The sequence below is a fragment of the Sapajus apella genome, unplaced genomic scaffold, assembly GCF_009761245.1.
Source record: "Sapajus apella isolate SASKATOON/1434 unplaced genomic scaffold, GSC_monkey_1.0 scaffold4, whole genome shotgun sequence".
Lineage (NCBI taxonomy): Eukaryota > Metazoa > Chordata > Mammalia > Primates > Cebidae > Sapajus > Sapajus apella.
The window spans coordinates 44,269,541-44,290,605 of record NW_022436944.1 but is presented as its reverse complement, the minus strand read 5'-3'; the positions used below and the strand labels follow the sequence as shown (position 1 = coordinate 44,290,605).

At 39.7% G+C, this 21,065-nt stretch overlaps 1 protein-coding gene and 1 long non-coding RNA gene across 5 annotated transcripts in view; one reads left to right on the top strand and one right to left on the bottom strand.

Annotated features, from left to right (window-relative positions):
• The window catches only part of THRB (thyroid hormone receptor beta), a 375,781-nt gene that overhangs the window by 287,398 nt on the left and 67,318 nt on the right, over positions 1-21,065 (top strand). For all 4 annotated transcript variants that reach the window (XM_032267857.1, XM_032267848.1, XM_032267841.1 and 1 more), the window contains exon 4: positions 12,948-13,208. In XM_032267857.1, the coding sequence (XP_032123748.1) occupies positions 12,948-13,208 (261 nt within the window). The remainder of the gene's footprint in view (positions 1-12,947; positions 13,209-21,065) is intronic.
• LOC116542758 lies at positions 11,783-15,693 on the bottom strand. Its single transcript, XR_004265341.1, has 2 exons — positions 15,087-15,693; positions 11,783-13,712 (listed from the first exon to the last, which is right to left on the bottom strand). It is a non-coding gene; the product is annotated as an uncharacterized LOC116542758 (long non-coding RNA).

The following is a 21,065-nucleotide window of genomic DNA, read 5'->3' as shown; positions in this document are numbered from 1 at the left end:
TTTTTATTTTGAGACAGGGTCCCACTGTATCACCCAGGCTGGAGTGCAGTGACTCACTGCAACCTCCACCTCCCAGGCTCAAGCAATCCTCCCACCTTAGCCTCCTAGGTAGCTGGGACCACAAATGTGTACCACTACACCCAGCTAATTTTTTGTATTTTGGTAGTGACAGGGTTTGCCACGTTGCCCAGGCTGGTCTTGGACTCCTGAGCTTAAGCAATCTACCCACCTCAGCCTCCCAAAGTGCTGGGATTACAGGCATGAGTCATTGTGCCCGGCTGGGCTTCTTAAGAAAAATGCCCTTTCCTCCATTCTTTTTCCAGGAGAGATTTTGCCTCTTGAAGTGCTTTTTTGCTAAGGAAATAGATGAACCTCTCTCAAAGCAATAGTCATGCTGAAATAGCCCATAGTAATTACAGGAGTTCCCCTTTGCCATCAGGTCAGTCAACCCATCTTGAGGAAGATTCCAAGCCCAGAACTGCTCCTTAAACTAACTTCTTGACTATGACAAATGCTTTACCTCTCTGGGCTGCAATTGCCTCACCTGTAGAAGACAGCAAAGGTATTCTGAAAGTAACTACCTAACTCTGTGTAACATCTTTAGCTCTCTCAACCAAGGTTTTCCTGTCTGTAAAATGGGGCTAATCACAGCATCTCCCTTACAATGTTGTTGTAGTGAGTAAATGAAACCGTATGCACCATGCTTGGCACATCATAGGCCCTCTACAAGCATTGGGTTCAATATCATACACTCAAAATTATCCTTTCGTCAGTTCTAAATGATTTGGAAGCCTTTTAACCTTCTAGATGGGCAGCTAAGAAACGAAATGATTCTTCATGACCTTGGTTGCTTTCTTGGTTTGTTTTTGCCTTCTTTTTGAGTTTGGCCATTTGGACACAGAGCCTATCATAAACACTAACCTTTTTTAAAATCATCAGCAGCAACCAGTATAGGAAACAGAATTCTTCCTTGCACAGTTGTCTCTTGTTTGGTTAATTTACTAGCTGGATAAAAAGGAATCTTAACTAGACAAACAGCTCTTAGTGTTTGAGGTATAGGGGGCAAATATCAGAATCTGAAACAGCATTGAGATTGAGCAATAAATTTTTGTTGTATACCAAAAACATATGTTTTCAATTAAAAGATTACGGGACAAAGAATCACAAGACCCATCCCAGCTCTTCCCCCATCTCAGTCACTTTGAACAAGAACGTGACCCTCTCTGAGCCATATTTCAGCCCTTGGAATCTAGTTTTTGTGGGTTTTTTGGTTTTTTGTTTTGTTTTGTTAGGCCTGAGATGATCATCTAAGCCATTCAGTGTTGACTTCCCATAAAGGGTGTTGCATGCTCAGCTAATGCTACTTGGGCCTGGATCCTGATTTTGTCATTTATTCACTGTATGAACTTGGGCAAGTTGTTTAACCTCTCTGTGCTCCAGTTTCCTCATATAAAACATGAGAATAACATTCCAGCTCATAGAGTATCATGAAAGTTAAATGAAAAATGATCAAAATGAGTGTCTACCATATAGTAAGCATACATGAAATGTTAGCTATTGCTTTTGTTATTTTGTTGGCTGTCTTTAGAGAGAGAAACCGACCAAAAAACACGAAAGTATAATCTGAAATCTTGGTGTTTGGATTTTTCCATTTTATGAACCAACTTTACCAAACTGGCCACTTAGAAAATAAAGACATCAAATGCACTGTCTTTTACTTTCTGCATGTATAATTACCCTAACCTGCAATTCATCAACCACTACTTTCCCCTCTGATTTCTGAATAGGAAAATTATGGCCCTTATCACTCTATGGTATATATTAAATCCCACCAACATTTCACTTGGGTAACCACATGTTTAACAAATTCTATCTACTTTATATGGAGACTGTGCCCCTAGAACAGAATGTCTCAAACATTAATGTGCATGTGAGTCACATGGGGATCTTGTTAAAATGCAGATTGTGATTCACCAGTTCTGGGGGCAGAAATCCGACATTTCCAACAAGCTCCCAGGAGATGCTGATGCTGCAGGTCCTTGAACTGCACTTTGAGTAACAGGGCCTTAGATATTCAAAAGCCATTTGAGCATGGAGGAGGCCGGAGGCACAGCTGGACCAAGTAGGGGTCAAGCAGGTTGGAGAGGGGCAGACCTGCAGGAACTCACTGCCAGACCCCCTCTCCAGCCCCAGCCTCGCCAACTCTATTTTAAGAAATTGAAATGTTTAAGGGGAAAAATAACAGGAAGGTATGGAAAAGACAGTCAAAATCCTACCTACTTCTCTTCGTTTTCCTAAACTGTAAAAAAGAATAATAATAACTCATAGAATAGATTACATGAAGCAATTTGACCCGTCTTCTGTTCTAAGTTATCTTCCACAAGACAGGCAGGTAGAAGACAATTTAATTCTCCCCTCTATTTACACTGTTGCGACTGTATCAGTGAGGAACAAGTGCTAAACTAGACCCTCCTAGGGGAGCATTAGTCTGCGGGTACTTATGTCATACCAGTAAGGCCCACTTCATAAAATATGTTTTTTGTGTATTTAAAAGTATTCTGAGGACCTGAAAAGCACCTACTCTCAAGGAGTTCTTACCAGTGTAAAAACCTCACCTGGTATCATAACCAAGAACAAAAAAGCTGGGCACACTGTGGCAGTGCTTCTATTCCTGAACCAAAGAAATAACCAAACTTTTCCAGATTGAAATATCTCCTCCCTAAATGAGTATCTGCTGTTATCTTGATCCTAGTTATTTATTTTTTACACATAAAGATTGAAAATTAGTCCCACCTGGGTACCAAAAAAAAAAGTTGGAAATGGTAGTGAGATTCTCTGAAAACCCAGAGGAGGATCTATGTGTTACTCTGCTAACACGAGCATATATTTGTGTGGATTTTGTTAACCCCTGAGTGTAATCTGTTGAAAGAATATGTGTGTTTTGCTGCCAAGTACTGAGGCTTTTACAGGGTGATGTATGACATTGGTCTGATTACCCAAGTCATATTTTGTCTTTCATTTGAGAAATTATAAATCTCAAGGTTTGTTTTTCATCCACAAATCATACCCTAGTCCTAGTTACCAAAGTTAGAAAAGATTCGGACGCGTTTTCTACCTTGAAAGGGGTATTTCATGTTCGGGAACATAAAATGGGGGGAGTCTCATAAGGATACCTTAGGTTTTTTGAAAAATGTGGGTTCAGACTGGCGTCAAGAATAAACATTATGCCCTGAACTTTTGCACAGGAGAAATCTAATCCTGGCAGTAAACATCTGTTCCCTTTTATGTGCATTTGTGGCTCATTAATATGAATGTTTCTGCAACCACTGTAGCTTTTCTAATATCCTAAATGGAATCTCTGTGGCCTTTAGAGTAATTACCTCAAAGTTTGAGTCATCCAACCTAAGGACTCTCTGATTAAATCCGGTATGAATTACGGAAAATTAAATGACCATTCCTGGGGGAGGATTCCATTGTGTCCTCCGGAAAGTATTTTCCCAGTGCACAGGGCCTCTGGTCAGTGTGCAGCCGTCAGCTTGTTCCTATGTGGTTAAATAATTGTAAGATGTTGCCTATGAACCTGGTCACCGCCATGTTTTCATGCAGCCAAATGGAATTTACACCACGGTCTTTGAACACATGTTGTTTTGTTGTTTTGCTGTTTTGCTTTTTAGTTTTGTTTCAGGTTACACTTTAGATTAATAAGCATCCCCTGTAAATATTATACATGCAAACTTTAAAATTGTTTTAATGGTTTTCACTTATTAAAAGATTATCAGTTATTGTAGTTTCTAGTTTCGGAGTAATTATTTGAGGTTTCTGCAGCCATGATGATTGTTTTTCATTAGGGTAGTGATTGCCTAATGGAATATACAGGAAAACCAGAGAAGTGGGAGCAGCCAGATAAGGAAAAGATTTGTTTATCTCCCAGCAGCTCCCAAATCTCACCCACTTAATTGACTGAGAATCCCTGCCAATGGAATAAGAGAAACCCTCTGTGATAACAAAGTTAAATTCCCCTGCACACAGGGACAGCAACAAGAGAGAAAATTGATAGATAGGTGCTCAGTAAAAGAAAAAAACCATATAGCAATGAAAGGCAGCCTACTTGAACAACGAGGCTAATTTTGCAAGACTTTGCCTAAAATAAGATATTCTGAAGGCATATTCTGAAGGTCCAGTTACATAAACTGGACCGACATTGAACATGGGCCTCAGCAGACCTTATTGATAAAAGTCTCAGGAGTGAAGCAGCAGAGTTCTTCTTGAGATAACTGCACTCTGATTAGGGACATCAAAACATGCTATCTGAGTTAGATAAAATAATGTATGACAAGTACTTTCAGATGCTATCTGGCATGTAGTAGGTGCTAAATTGATAGTAATTTAATTTATGGAGCCTAATCTATGTACCCTGGCTTAAATAAATGCTCAATAAATTTGAGCTATCATTAACATTATTATTATGATGCACTTCAGCTACCTTGTATACAATAATGAATATGGTACCCTCCCTTTCTCATCCCATCCCCAATTCCCTTAGGAGCCAGTAGCCAGGAAGACACCCCCTCCGCAGCTATGACCCATGCCTCCCTGGGTATAACAATGACCGGAGTATTTCACTCCATCTTGCAGACTTAAATTGTGGAGAATACCAAAGCAGGATCTGTTCACAATTTCAAGAGTTATCTCAGTCTTCATTTTGGGAACACTAACATACACCAACAAGGGCTCAGAAATGATCATGATTGCATGTGCTTAGAATAAATAAGAAATGTATTTTAAAGGAAAAGGAACTCACCACAGACCGGAATAGTAAGGGAAAGCTGTGTGGATAGGACTGAAACTGAGCTGGGAGAGTCCAGAATGTTTGTGTAAATTAGGAGAAAGAGGAAGCATGAGAATAGATCCTACAGCCTCCTTCCCGCCAATTGAGAGTTGTGGATTTGGTCTCTGTAATTACTGGTAGTAAAAAAGGAAAGGGACACTTTGAACACTTACAGTGTTCCTGCACAAGGCTAGACCTTGTTCATGCGTTGGCTCATGTATTCGTCACATCAACACTGTGAGGGCTTATACCCTATAACCCTTCCATAGCAATTCTTGAAAGTAATAATAGCAAATTCCCTTTAGAAACAGCCAGCACTGTTTCGGAGACGTCTCTCCTCCCTTGTCCAAACAGTCCAAATTTACAAGTCTCATGGCATCAGAGTTCCCCTGCAGAGACCTACATACATGGAAGCAAGCAGGCACTGCAGCTTCCAGCTACTGTTAAAAGGTTCCCAGGCCAGGCGGAGCCACCTGGGTGGATTCAAAGGCACTGGGCAACACAAGCCAGGAGCCTACCCTGTGGTGACCAGCCCACCCCATCCCAGATGTTAGTAGACTAATGGAGTAAATCAATGTTTCAGAGGTCTTAGAAAGATGGCCTTCAGATACCAGCTCTGGCATCCAATACAGATAGCAAAGTAAAAACACAGTTGGTTTATACAGCCTGAGGACGAGGAAGAATAGAGCCATCTAGCTGCTCTTTCTGCCTTCCCTGTTGGCACAGCCTGTCTAAGGCTATGCTACAGTATCGGTTGATGGCTGAGCTGCCTTTTGTTGCAGGTCTTTGATGCTAACCAGTTATGGCTAACTCTGCCTTGCATAGAGCATATTATTGCTTAGTAAATAGAAATTCCTAAATAAATAGAAAGCTGTATGTGTTCTGTTCAGTTTCAGGGATATTTTGATCTGTTTATTGTATTCAATTATTTCCAGATAATATTATTGAGATCCTATCATGTTATAGCATTATACTTAGAGCTGTGGAGATTAAGAGATGGATACGTTGATTAGAGTCAAATAAGTGGGGAAAGGTGCGTGCACTATTGACATGGCACAAGGAGGACATGGTAAGTTCTTGCCTTACAGAAGAGACAAAGACAAATATTATGGATAATTCAGGAGAGAGATTCAATGAAGTAGAGCAATTTTCCCCAAACCACAGCTAATATATGGTATAGCCAGAATTTGAACCTTGGCAAGCAGAGCCCATATTCTTACCCACTATCTTTTCCTGCCTCTGAAAAGCAAAATGGGTTTCATTTTCACCAGCAGTTCTGGGAGAACAATCCTATTGGTAGTGCATATTGAACTGCTTGTAATGATAAATCCTCCTAACAGACCAGTGGCTTTTGGATAAGAAAATGGACATGAATTATGTGCCTAGGAAATAGGTTTCTCTTTGCAAAGTTATGACAAGACAATAAATATTACTTAGAATATTGTGCTAGCCACTGTAAGTGTTAAGAAAATTATATACGTGTGTAAATGAATATATCACAAGGTAGACGGTAGCATATGGAGGAGGGAGATACATGGAAAGTGGGATGGAAGTTTTGAGGGTGGAGAGATTGCTTCAAAATGCTTAAATGATGAGCTACGGCTTGAAGGTTGAGTAAGGATCAAATTTGTGTCTTATGTTATTTGAGCTACCAAGCTAATCAAGCCAGATATAATGATGCTCAGGCAAACCTAACAGGAAATGCTCACTTCACCAAAATTTCTCTCCCCTCTGCCTTGCACAGAAACTAGGAATCCAATTTTAGAGATACATTCCTTGGGCCATGGCCCAGATGCTTTCCAGGCATCCTCTTTAAAAAACAACTTCTACTGGGGGGTGGTGACTCACCCCAGGTTCTTAGCCATTAATATAGTGGTATGAAGTAATTTATCAAACTCCTTTTTTGCAGGGGATGCTCTTTAGAAATCATATTTAGAGAAAAGGTTAGAGAGTAAGGTAAGGGAAGAGAGGGCATGTGGATGCATAAATGAAGAATTTAATCTTAGTGCATGCTTACAATGTGCAGGACACTGTTCCAATACCTTTTTACGTATTAACCTGTATGGTCATCAGAACAATAGTATATTCCTATTTTACAGAAAACCCACATCTCTAATGTTTCAGAAGCAACTGTTTTTTGTTGTTTTGTTTTGTTGCCTCTCTAATGACCATTTCTCATGAGGCCACCAAGAAATTTAAGGAATGAGCCATTCTTTCCAATAGCTTCTGGACTAGGTCAAAGTTTACAGTCCTTGGTAACTAGAAGCAACTCTAACTGAAGTATAGAAGGTCAGGTTTTAGAGTCAGAAGACCTGGATTTGAGTCCAGGTCCATCATGTATATCCATGTCACTTTCTAAAATCAGTTTCCACATATGCAAAACAGGGATGATAGTTTTATCCACATTCCCCGCCCCCATACAAATTTGCCAAGCACCTAGTATTCATAAGGCTCTTTTGCAAGTGCTGGAGACACAGTAATGACCACAACAGTGCTCATCCCTATTTTTGGTCGTGCTGACATTTCCAGTGAGGACAGACAAAAGGTTCCCATTGGTGATGAGCATGATGAAGAACATAAAGTAAGATTGATAAAGAGAAAATGGCTGGGGAGCTGGTCAGGAAAGGTCCTCTCAAACCTCAATGACAGGGAGCTGGTGATATAAGGATTCGGGTAGGGGCACTCCAGGTGTAGGAAAGAGCTTATGCAAGATGCTGCAGTGGGAATGGACTTACCATGTTAGAAGCAGCCCATGTGGCTGGAGGATAGAGAGAAGGGGCAGAGCCATGGGTGAGGAGCTCAGCCAGAGGGAGACTCAGTGGGGCCTTGAGGCCACTGTAAGGCCTGAAGACTTTATTCCAATATTGACAGGAAGTCATCGGATGATTTTAAGCAGCAGAGAAGTACGCTCTTATTTATACTTTTAAATGCTCCCTCTGGCTGCTCTGTGGAAAATGGATTGCAAGTGGCTGAGAGCAAAACCAAGGAGACTTGTTATGAATAAAATGAGTGATGGGAAAATTAAATGAGGTAACAAGTAAAATTTGTAAAGAATTTTCAAAGTACAAATAAAACAATAGCGATTAATAGATCAATTGATACTCATCAAACTAAGGCCGATAAGAACATATCAATTAATAGCCCAAAAGACAAGGAAGAGGAGGTGAAGTGCTTCTCTTAATTTTAGGTTCCTTGTCAATCAAGCAGTATATATTCCCTGGATGTTTGTGAAGATAACGTGTCTAGTTTAGTTCCTGGCTCACAGTAAATGCTCAGCCAAACATTACTCTCCTGTCCTGCATGATTCTAAAAAAAAAAATCAGTTGAGGTGTACATAGTCTGAGAATTCAGCAAGGCTAAACCTATGGGTTGAAGTAAAAAATTAGAATGGAAATTAGAGGCTTCATACCTAATAGTCTGATGCTACACAGTGATAATTCTACATACACCCTGGGTTTACAAAGCACATTTTATACACACACCTCCGATGCAAAATATGGTTTGCAGTCAGTCTCAGTACCTAATATTAATGGCCTTTTAATGCAAGCTAAATTCTTTACAAAGAGTGCCATGAAATCCCAGCCTACGCACCTTACCCTTTCTGACCACTTTGTCATAATCCTATTTCCTTTGCTTTAGCTCTTTTCTAAGGTATCAGCTCACTCTTGTGTCCTGAAATACTTGAATATTTTAATATAATTCTCCCTTTTTGATGGACAGATTTATTTTCTATCATCTTTAATCAAATTTCCAGAGATAGGATGTAAGTAGTTATGTTAATGAGATTTATGTTTGGTTCTTTTGCAAAAGAACCCTTTGGATCAGTGCTGTGTCAATCAAAGTCATCAGAATGATGGTCATCGAATGCAGTCCTAATCACTCAAGTCTAAACTCCCTTGAGACACACAAGCCAGTGCAGTTCACATGTCCCTATCTAATAATTTTCTTTTGTGCTACTTATTTTTAATTCATCATAACTAATTAAATTGGTTAATTGTGTTCATGTCTAGAATGTAAAGTATTGAAAGCCGGATGTTAGCTGGGATTTATTAAAGAGTAAACAGTTCATGCTTTATATGAATAACAAGATATGATCATTTCTAGAATGCTCTTTTTTAAAAAAAAATACTTCTACTACTGTGTGCATTGTATCCCAGATAATGCTCGGAATAACAGGCTTTTATTTTTATTTGTTATTTGTTTCAATAGATTTCAATAGGTTTTTGGGGAACAGGTGGTGTTTCATTTCATGAATAAGTTCTTTAGTGGTGATTTCTGAGATTTTGGTACATCCATCACCTGAGCAGTGTACACTGTACCCCATGTGTAGTCTTTTTTTTTCCTCGCCACCTCGACCCTTTCTCGAGTCCCCAAAGTCCAATGTATCATTCTTATTCATTTGCATCCTCATAGCTTAGCTTCCACATATGAGTGAGAACATATGATGCTTAGTTTTCCATTCCTGAGTTGCTTCACTTAAGAGTAATAATCTCCACTTCCATCCAGGTTGCTGCAAATGCCATTATTTCATTCTTTTTTATGTCTGAGGAGTATTGCATGGTATATATATACACCACATTTTCTTTATCCATGAGTTGATTTATGGGCATTTGGGCTGGTTCCATCTTTTTTGCAATTGCAAATTGTGCTGTTATAAACATGTATGTGCAAGTATCTTTTTCATATAACAACTTATTTTCCTCTAGATAGATACCTAGTAGTGAGATTGCTGGATTAAATGGTAGATCTAGTTTTAGTTCTTTAAGGAATCTCCACACCATTTTCTATAGTGACAACAGGCTTTTTGAGTAAATACTTACTTACCTCCATACCTGGAATCTACAAGATAAATCTAATTAACATCTGACTGTTAAGGCTTCACTCAGTAGACCTCAAAACAATGGATGAATTCTTGAATGATGATGAAAATTTACTCTGAGGTTATGTAAAACCTTAGAGTCTGAGGAGACTACACGCTTATCCAAAATCTGTCAATAATTTATTTTCTTACCTTAAATTTATCTTAACCCTGTGAGTCTCAAACTCTTTTGGGTATCAGAATCACCTGGAGAACTTGATAGATTTATGCATGCCTGCACCCTATCCAACTTCAAAGAGCCTCAGTGTTGCTTAATAGTGCCTCAGGTGATTCTGATACACACCAAAGTTTGAGAATCACTGACTTGACCTTTTGAGATGTTAATCTCCCTAAAAAGAAATATCCCATTTGTGTGAGTTTTAAAGGAACAGCAGGATATGGGCATTAGACATAGGAAATTACTGAAAACCATTGTTGCCAACCATAGGTATGTGGAGGTAACTTATAGTTCTCACCAACAACAGTATATCCAGTAGGTAGCATTTATGGAGCCTGGTGTCATGGGTATCTAATCCCTCCTTTGGAATGGAATAGGAATTGCATGTTGCCCCCCCTGTTCTTGCAAGGATAAGAATCAAGAATCCTCCTTAAATAAATTTCTGTTGAGGAGTTTTCCCATGACCCAACCGGGACTTCCCAGTCTCCAGGTTTCCCAGCAGTGCCCAACCAATAAACCTGCCAATTAAGCAGCTGAATATCATTATTTCGAATGTAATTACAGACAGTAATTATGAGCTTGTAAATGCCTCCCATGAATGAAGCCCTTTTCCCAAACCAACTCAGCTGCTTTTCTTTGGAAAATGGAAAGTAATCCTATCCCTTGCCTCACCCCAAGTGCAGCCTCACTTAGAAGAAACCCCCTTCTTGCTGGCCCAAGGAATATGCCAAGCAAGCTTTAATAGGCTGCACATTAAGGGGAATGTCCTCTTGGAGTGGAGCCCCTTTCAGGGTCTCTCATCCAAGCCCTGTTTCCCTAAGGAGTAATGACTACCCAGTTTGACTGTATTTCTTCATTTCTGTGGGGTCAAGGGAATTAATATCAAATTTTAGGAATTTCTGCAGAAAAATCAAATCTTAAAGCTTTTCAAAACAGTGTAAGAACTTTAACATTATTTAAATTAAGCTTTGTGAGATGCAATTTGCTGAGGATTTAGTCTCTCTAAAAATAAAGCAGACGCCATAAAAAACATGCATGGTGAGAAGACTTTTCATGTCAGTAGAAATAAAATCAATCTCATTCGGCCCAGAATTAACCCTTGCACTCAGTAACTTTATAGATAGCTCATGAAAACCTCAAGCCCTTATGGATAATGGTACTTAAATGAGTTATATATGGATATGTTTAGCTCAAAATGCAATACAATCTTTCAAGATCTCAATCTGTTGTTGCCTTTTAATGGATAGTGAGAATAAGTGCCAGTAATTGCACCAGTAGCTAGCACAGTTGAAAGTGGTAAAAGTCCAGATCTTTCTGGTTTACCATGCAATAAATAATGCCATGTAAACTTTGAAAAGGAAGAATATGTTTATTTAATGTACCTAATACAATGCTTAGCACAGCCCTTTGCATAGAGTGAATTTTCAGAGCTCTTCTCTGAATAAGATCAAATGTTACACCCAAAAGCTAGTACAGTACACAGTTTTTAAAAGGAGACTTTCTGCTTACTGGCCAAATTAAGCTATTTCAAGTCACAGCATTTCCATTTACTATGACAAAGGAATCGTGTCGATTATTACTTTGTTACTATTGTTCATGGTTTTCTCCTGGAGTAGAAATACAGTGTGTATGGGCATTGGAATTTTCTCATAGTAATATGAAAACCCAGAAGGGTAAATGCAACTTTCAAAAGTGACTGAGAGCAATTTACACTTTTAGAAAAACCCTCCTAACCAACATTAGCTAAAGACATCTGGTAGCTTTCGAGAGGGTGCTTATGAAAACCTAAAGCAGTAACCCTCATGTTAAATATTTTAAAATTCATTGAAAAGTCAGCTTAAAATTCACTGTGCTATGCACAGGTCAGGATGGACTTGTATCTAAGGACCAGGGATATGGGTATCCATGGTCTTTCTGGTAATTTCAGTGTTAAAAAATATTCAGATATAAATTATAGTCTTTTAATCACCATATGTGATCACTTTAAAAAGACTGTATAAACTCTGAAAAGGAGGACTCACATATTTATATTATATTTTTTCTAATTTTGACAAACAGTAGCTTAAGAATTTCTGAGAATATGGATGACCAGATGGGTTATGTGTTTTTAATGTGTACAACATGCATACAAATATGTATACATATTAGCTTGCTCATTTGTGCTCTCTATATCCATGTACAGTAAAGATATTTAAGGAAGTAAAATTTGCCACCAGGGCAGGTTAGTGTCAGAAATTTTTCATCATATTATTACATTTTTTCCCATTTTCTGTAGGCCAGATCCTCAAGTCCCTATAAATTGAATTAAATATATATATATTTATGTATAATATACATAAATAATTAACCAGCTGTACTCCAACCAAAGAGATTTTAAGCTCATCATCATTCTATCATTTGGGCTCTTAATTTGTCCCACAGCTAACGCGCTATCTGCTTTCCTTCATCTGTTATTGCCAAGATGGGACTATATTGAAGCCCTTTATAAAACTTCTATTTGTAAGATCCCGTTTTTGTTTTTGTTTTTCTTTTTCTTTTTGTAGGCCATCAGGGGCAGAAGGTGGTAAAAACAGAGTTGCCACTGTCGGTGTGGCCACGTGAGCACGTCCCACTTAAGTAACAGGGTGTCCCTCAGGTCAGCTTGTGATAAAACCCAAGTCAAACAAGGCTGAATCCTGGGTGTTTTATGTCCTAAGGATCTGAAAAGTGTTCACGGCCAGCCCTGACCCTCAAGACCTCAAATGGTCATCTAAGCAGTAACATAAATTGGTGTGTAAACTTGCTCCTGGGCCATTGCTGTGGAAGTGGGGCTGGCGAAAGTACAGCCTGGCCATGCAGGAACTGATGTCTTTCTAGGCATTTCAAATAAGGGGGAATGTGTTGATTACTCCATCAGGCAATCCAACTGCAGTGGCTAAATGCCCAAGGCTGACAAATTTTGCATCTTATCACTGCCGTCAAGTGGCATGTGAATATTGTCAGCCCAAAAGAATTGAGAAACAACTTGCCTTCCAAAACTCTGCATCTCAGCAAAATCTTGACAATGCCAACAGCTCGTCATCTCGTGTTTTTCAACCCTTTAGAAAATGGCCTTACAGCCTGGGACAAACCGAAGCACTGTCCAGACCGAGAACACGACTGGAAGCTAGTAGGAATGTCTGAAGCCTGCCTACATAGGAAGAGCCATTCAGAGAGGCGTAGCACGTTGAAAAATGAACAGTCATCGCCACATCTCATCCAGGCCACTTGGACTAGCTCGATATTCCATCTGGACCATGATGATGTGAACGACCAGAGTGTCTCGAGTGCCCAGACCTTCCAAACAGAGGAGAAGAAATGTAAAGGTAACCAGATTTTTATTAGCCCATTATCACGTATTTCAACAAGGAAAAAAAAAAATCCTTCTGTAGTTGTGTACTCCGTGGTCTACATTTCTCTTCCAACGTGTGGTGTCCACGTGTTTTCTCCAACTGTTCTTTTACTAGGTGTCATCATCTTCAAATCTTCTTTTAAACGTAAATAAATAAGGGGAATCCAAAGAAAGGCAGTTCATTTCAGTTTCACGTTGTGCTGGGACACTTGGGGTGAAGACATTTTTACTTCTCTAATTAATGGAGGGGTTGTTCCTTTTGGCTCTAATCCTATTCTTGGGTCTGAGTAGAAACAGGCATCGCTGTATTTTCATGACGTCTTGCTTTAAAGTGTGTCTGTGCATGTGTACATTTCTTTTCCCAATTGTGCCAGTAGCTAATGGGATCTCAGTGCCTACCTCTAACCTAGACAATTCATGCTCCAACGAGAGGTTTTAAGTTGTTGTCTTCTACTCATTAAATCCTTGTGTCATCATCCTGAAAGGAGAGATTATGGTGTTAGGAGGTTGTCACCTCATAAGGCAAAAAAAAACCTTAAACTGGCCTAAGTTCCTGATTGCATTAGATTTAACTGTTCTTTACCTCAGGTCGCCTCCACCCTGACAGATGTCTTTCTGCTGATCGCTTTATTGTCTTAGGGCTCCCCAAAATCTTTGCATCTTAAATCAATTTGTGTCTTTCAATGTCCAAGAGATCAATCTCTATCTTTAAATGTCTAAGTTCATGTAATTTCCCATTCTTTTTCAGTTTAGTCGGGTTTTTTTTAAGTTAAGTTGGGGGGGTGTCTATTTAGTTTTTCTTTAAGGATCATGACTCATGGTAAAGTTTTAAATTGTGTTTTGAAAATCTCGCAATCCTATACCAATATATAATAATGAAAGTTTGCAAAGACTCCCATGTATAAGCCATGAAGGACTTTTACAGCTTTTCCACTTTGAACATATACACGTGATTATATTTATCCTTCTTGCAAAAGAACTGGTCTTTTAGGTCTTCTGACAATACTTTGAAAGCTCCTGAAAACTACCAGTTTACCTCGGAAATTGAGTGTTTCAGTTGGAAATAGAGTTATTCAGAAGTAATAGTGAAATAGCATTATGAGCTCTGATTTGAGTGCAGTCAAAACTATACATGTCCCTTTGGAAACGTTTGTATTTGGACTCTCTCTCATTTGAGAAATTGAGATGGCTATTTAGAAAAAAGCAAACTAAAGTTTTTCAAAGGAGTCAGGATGTGGGACATGTGTGTGTGTGCATGTGTACACGTGTGTGTGTGCGTTAAATACATTTGCTTGTAATACAATTGAGATTTCGTCTTAGCATAAGTGACCAGATTATATCTCCAAATTTTATGGGCTGGTATTAAAGCCATGTCGGTTTACAGTGAAATGCCAACAGGAAACTCTAGCATCCTTGTGATCTAATGTCATAAACCCAGTTTGATTCTCTCACAATTGATACCCATATTCATTCATATATTCGTTCATGGAGTCCATCTATGTCTCTATCATTTATAATAAATCTTGGCCTTACATATCTAGAGTTCCCAACACTACACATTTCAGTTTGTTGGCCATCTTAAAAGCAAGAGGAAACAGTCTCTATTTGGATACACAATGCTTAGTAGAGTGGCTAAGACCACAAATATTTGAGACTGACCTATTTGAGCTAGAATCCTAGCCCTTCTACTTTCTGTCCTTGAGCAAACTTATATGATTGTTAGTACAATTAAGTAAGATGATGTATTGAAGCATTTAGCAAAGTATCTGGCTTATAGGTCTCTCCGAATAGCAGCTATCGTTATTGTTATGATCATTATTATTAGCTATGCATCATTAAATCATATACATACCTTGAACTGTGCTGTGAGCCTGGTAAGGAATGAAGCAAGAGGAGGATTTCAGATGGATGTGGGGTGGGACATGAGATTTCAGGAGATTACAGTTGATAATTCATTCTGCATTCATTCAGCTCTTTCACTGAAAGTCAGAGATGTAATAGGAAAATATAATTAAATTATTAAAGTCCTTCCCCAAGAGTCTAATATTAACAGGAAAACAACTAAAATGACTGTCCTGTGTTTTCCAGAGTAACCACCAGGGTCCACCTTGACATAGACATGAGGCAATGCCTTGGTTCAGCATGAAAATGCCACCAGGAAACCTATGTCATCGTGGCCCAAGAAACTTATAAACTAAATATCATTCATTCAAAATGGGCACGTGTATTGAGTCAGGCAGCAGTGAGTCCAGGACAGCAATAAAATTAGGCAGCCCTTCCTTATAGAGTTGGTTCTTCTCCATCTGCTCTGTTTGTCAGCTCTATATTGTTACTATGAAGAGAGTTCTATTTTGATGTTTGTTCATGTTGGGCATTTATTTCCTAGCTGGCTGTCTATCCCTCAAGCATGCTTGACATCTCAGTCCTGGGCTAGTAATCCATGCATTCGCTCATCAGTGCTTACCTAGTATCTACTGTATAGAGGATGTCCTGGATGTCCAAGCATAAGAAAATGGCAGCAGGGCCAAAAGGACATCCAACTAGCCCTATCCCAAGGACCCCAAGTAGAAACAATAAGAACAAAATAGTCCTGAGGATACAAAAGTTAATTCTGCACAACAGGATCCAAAGAACAAATTGAATGCTTGAAGTTGTGCAGTGAGCCCGTCTGCCAGATCAATCATCTAGCAGGCTAGACCAGTGCACCTCTAAGTGTGGTCTGGGGACTGGGACCGTTCTGCAAAGTGGTCATTACTATTTCTATGGATGCAAATACAGAAACTGAGAGTAAACTTTAGAAACATTTTTTTTTTTTTTTGAGACGGAGTTTCACTCTTGTTTCATTGCTGGAGCGCAATGACGCGATCTCGGCTCACCGCAACCTCTGCCTCCTGGGTTCAGGCAATTCTCCTGCCTCAACCTCCTCAGTAGCTGGGATTACAGGCACACGCCACCATGCCCAGATAATGTTTTGTATTTTTAGTAGAGACGGGGTTTCACCATGTTGACCAGGATGGTCTCAATCTCCTGACCTCGTGATCCACCTGCCTCGGCCTCCCAAAGTGCTGGGATTACAGGCTTGAGCCACCACACCCGGCCTAGAAACTTTTATAGCAATTTGGCATTGCCACTGGCATTCAAATGTATGATCGGTGAATTCATCTCACTGAACAGGATAAAGACAGTTAGTTGGGTGTTGTCAAACTTGCCTGGTCAGTCACGTGTGGCTTGAACTGTGTAAAAGTCTTGTGCAGTAGAATCATGTTTTGGTCCATAATGAACCAGATTTTTAAAATAGTCTTTCACTTCAAATAGTTTGGAAGTCACTGATTTATATTTGTAGTAAAATTATATTGTTTCTTTAGGCTTATTTTTGGTAGCTATCTAAGATTTGGGTTTTCATTTTGTTCTGGATACTGTTTTTTTTTTTTTTTTTTTTTTTTTTTTTTTTTTTTTTTTTTTGAGACGGAGTCTTGCTCTGTTTCCCAGGATGGAGTACAGCACCATGATCTTGGCTTACTGCAACCTCCACCTCCCAGGTTCAAGCAATTCTCCTGCCTCAGCCTCCTGAGTAGCTGGGATTACAGGCACCCACCACCATGCCCAGCTAATTTTCATAGAGACAGGATTTCACCATGTTGGCCAGGCTGGTCTCGAACTTCTGACCTTAGGTGATCCGCCCGCCTCAGCCTCCCAAAGTGGTGGGATTACAGGTGTGAGCCACTGCAACTGGCCTTACTGCCTTTATTTTAATCTGCATATACCTATACTTCTGTCTGCTGCAGGTACCCTAAATGAATTAACTGGTAACACATTTAATTAGAATGAGAGCTCTGGAGCCCTTACATTCTGTCACAGGGCCCACAATTTGAATCTGCTGGAGTAGCAGACACTATTTTAATCAGGAGCAAGTGGAGCAAGTGACCCCTTCCCTTCTGCAACTCACCCCACCCACCCACACCCGCTCTTTCCATGCCACACTTCTTGTTAGGCATTAAAAGCACTTTAATCACGATTTGAACTGATTGCTCACCATGAGGACCACATCCTACTCCCTGTTCTCCTCCTCCCTTCCCAGTCTGAGATGATATATCCAGTGCTACTGAAAAGTGTGGTGGCACCAACCAGTGGCACTAGCAGAACCTCGAGTTTTGTAGACATAAGAATCTCAGGCCCCACCCAGACTACTAGTTGGAAGCTCTAGAGAGGGATGCAGCCATCTATGTTGCCGCCAGCCCAGTGTAGATTCTTAATACCTGGATATCATGACCTGTTTGAGAATACGCTTAAAAAACTTGTAGCACAGGAAAAGGTCTGCCACCTGGTGGGCACTTGGGGAGTGTGCATGTTTCTTCCCTTACTGACTGCATGTGGGTAGCCACTTGAGTCCCTCCATTCCTGGTTGGGCCTTTCTTTGGGCCTGGCTTATCTCAATTCCCAGCTGGAAGGTCTGATTAGTCACTGCCTTATAGCAGCTCCCCCTGGGTCTTGAGCCCCTCTGAGAACCCCACACTGTTTGACCGGGGCCCTGATCCTCCCTTGAATTCTTACAAGGCTTCTCCCCTCTGCCCTCTCATGCCCTGCTGTACTTCTCTCTGGGAACCCCAGGGTCCCCCCAGTCCCACAAGGATGGGCTCCGGACAGATGCGTGGACCCCTGAAGTTGGACCCAACCAGCCCTGCTGAACCCAGGCAGTCAGGTCTCTATACTTTGATGTCAATCAGGGACCTTCCTGAAACACTGAAACCCAAGGGAAGAAACAAGGCAGGGACTCACCCACTCCCTGGTGGACTCAGAAAAAGGAGAGCAGCAATCAGTGATCTCACGGAAATGTCTCTGTGCTTAATATTTTTAAAACTGATTCTCAGATACCCAGGAAGGCAAGAGGGAATGAGTCAAAATAATTTTAAGAACAACTTATTTTCTCTCATTATAAGAGCCTATATGTTCACGGTAGAAAAAAAGTTCTACAAATTTTTTAAATTGCAAATAATTTTTTAAAATTGGTTGAAGTTCTATCCCCCAAGAGTAAGCATTATAGATTGTTATTATATTTTGGTCTTTTCTCTATGTATGTCTATTTTTTATAGACATACAAAATATGGGGTCATATCAGGCATGCCCTTTTAACCTGCTTTTAATGCCTAACAATATATCATGAACATTTTCCTACATCATTAAATGTTCTTCTGAGTCCTGACTTTCATTGGCTATAGATTATTCTTGCTTGTAGATGTATCATAATTTATTAAATCAGTCCTCAAGAATTAGACAAGTAATTTTTTAAACAATATCATATGCCAGCAAAAGGGAAAACTATTAACTCATGCTTTTCATAAAGATAAAAAAATGAATCAAATCAGTGATGACAATTTCAAATGATGTACCATCCTCACTTACCAACATAACGAAGTGTTCCCAAAGTTGGAGACATACATGCAAGTCATTGTGTGCATTATAATCCTTCACATTAGACATTCACATTTTCAGCAGATGATTGCTATCTTTGTCCTTAAGTAAAACAGAAAGATATCTGCAGGTGAATGAGTATTTTAGAAGGCGGAGGATTAAAAATCTTGAGCCCTTCCGCCGGTACCATCATCTGCTCCATCCATCTCTGCTCTCCACTCTGCCCCACTCACCATACATCAGGATCTGCAGTCCCAGCTGAGAGTGCCAGTGATTCATATACCTCAAGGGCACTCTGGGAACGTTAGCAATCAACATGAAAACAATGGCTCTCTCCCCACTTCTGGCATATGTCAGATAGCTGTGTGATTTGGCACTTCAAAGGCAGGGAAGAGTACCCCATAAGTATACTGGGGCAGACAGAAATAGAAGGTCAAGGAGAAAAAAAAGCTACCAGTGAGAGTGGAGTGAAGAAAAAACAAAAAACTGGAAACAGAGCAATGTCAAAGGAAGGTGGATATCAGAAATTCACTGAGATGCAGCAGAGAGCAGGGGATGGACCACCCTGTGTTTTCCAAGGCCAACAGAACAGTGTCTGTCATGCCAAAAGATGCAGATGAGCCCCACCATACCTCTCATCATAATCTGTCCCAGGGAAACACACAGGGCACAAGTCTGTTCAAGTGTTCTTTGAATCTTAGTTTTTGTTACTGATTAACTGGAAGCAATCTGAATGTCTGTCCACTGGGGAATGTTCCAATAAATTGTGGTAGGTCCAAAGCATTCACTAGAAAAATTAAAAACAGATGTTTTTAAAAGTAGTGATTTTAAGAATGCTTAATGAAAGTAAGCACACACTAAGAATTGTGTAATCTCATTTACAGCATTAAAAATCTTTATAATTGTGTGTTTACAAGTGTATAGAAAAAGTTCCCAGATACACATCAAACTTGTTTCAGTAGATACCGTAAAAAGTGAAATAAGGATTAACTCCATATGCAACCACATTCAAAATTCTTTACAAAGAATGTATTAATGAATATTCGTGAATATATTAATGAATAATGATATGTGTAATTTGTTTAATGTTATAATCATATGCTTCACAGTTAGGCTTAAGTTGATTTCTTGCTGTTTAAATGATCAGCTCAGGGAAAATTTTTTAACCTCTGTAACCCTCAGTCAACTTAGTTTTAAACAGGGGTATAATATCTAGCTTTCAGATTTGTGTAAAGATGAAAGATATTTCAATGAAGGTTATTTTTAAAAAAAAAGATGAAAAGCCAGGTGCGGTGGCTCACGCCTGTAATCCCAGCACTTTGGGAGGCTGAGGCAGGTGGATCACTTGAGGTCAGGAGTTCGAGACCAGCCTGGCCAACAAGGTGAAACCTTGTCTCCACTAAAAATACAAAAAAAAAAAAAAAAAAAAATTAGCTGGGTGTGGTGCTTTGCACCTGTAATTCCAGCTACTCAGGAGGCTGAGGCAGGAGACATGCTTGAACCCAGGAGGCAGAGATTGCAGTGAGCTGAGATTGCACCACTGCACTCCAGCCTGGGCAACAGAGCGAGACTGTCTCAAAAAACAAAAAGAAAAAGAAAAGAAAAAAGATGAAAGGTAATATGTGTAAAGCACCCAACATAGAGCCTAGCACTTAGGAGAAACTAAACAATGATAACTGTTCTTAGAATATAAACACACCTCTTAGCCTTGTGCCCACCTCCTCCAGTTTTGCCACCCTTTCCGACCTTGAAATACATTGAACTATATAAAAATAAATGAAAGGAAGCAAAACAAAACGTCATGTACACAGCTCTAGTAGAGGCATAAACAGTTGAAAAAAGAGTCCATAGCAACCCAACCAAAGTATTTTTTTCTTTCAGAGTCTTTCAAAATTTTAAAATTTAAATAAGAAATCAAGGGGAAAAGGAAGTCACTAAACTGGAATTCCAACTCAGGCAATCTGGCTACAGGGTCAGACCTCTCTCTACTGTTATAATCCCCTATGACTCTAAGGGGTAAGAATGTTCCAGATCCAAAGGAAAGAATTTGGGACTGCAGAGGAAATAGTGATCTACTGGCAGGTAAAGATGCAGGGCCGTCAGACCTGCTGTGATGGGAGCAGTAGGGGTCAGCACGTATCTGTTTATACAGTCTGAGGTCATTTTCTGATGCTGTCACTTACCAGCCATTGAAACTTGGGCAAGTCACTTAGTTTGCCTGAGTCTCAGTTTTCTCATTTGTAAAATGGAGACCTTCTCTCATAGAATTGTGGAAAGAAATATGCTCTTAAATGATCTCATTGGACACAGTGAGTGCTGAGTAAATGGGAGTTATTACTCTTACAATGAGGCAGAAAGACTATGAGAAGCAGATTGGGCATTAGAAGGGCAGAATGCCCATGTAAGAGTAACCAGTAAGTTG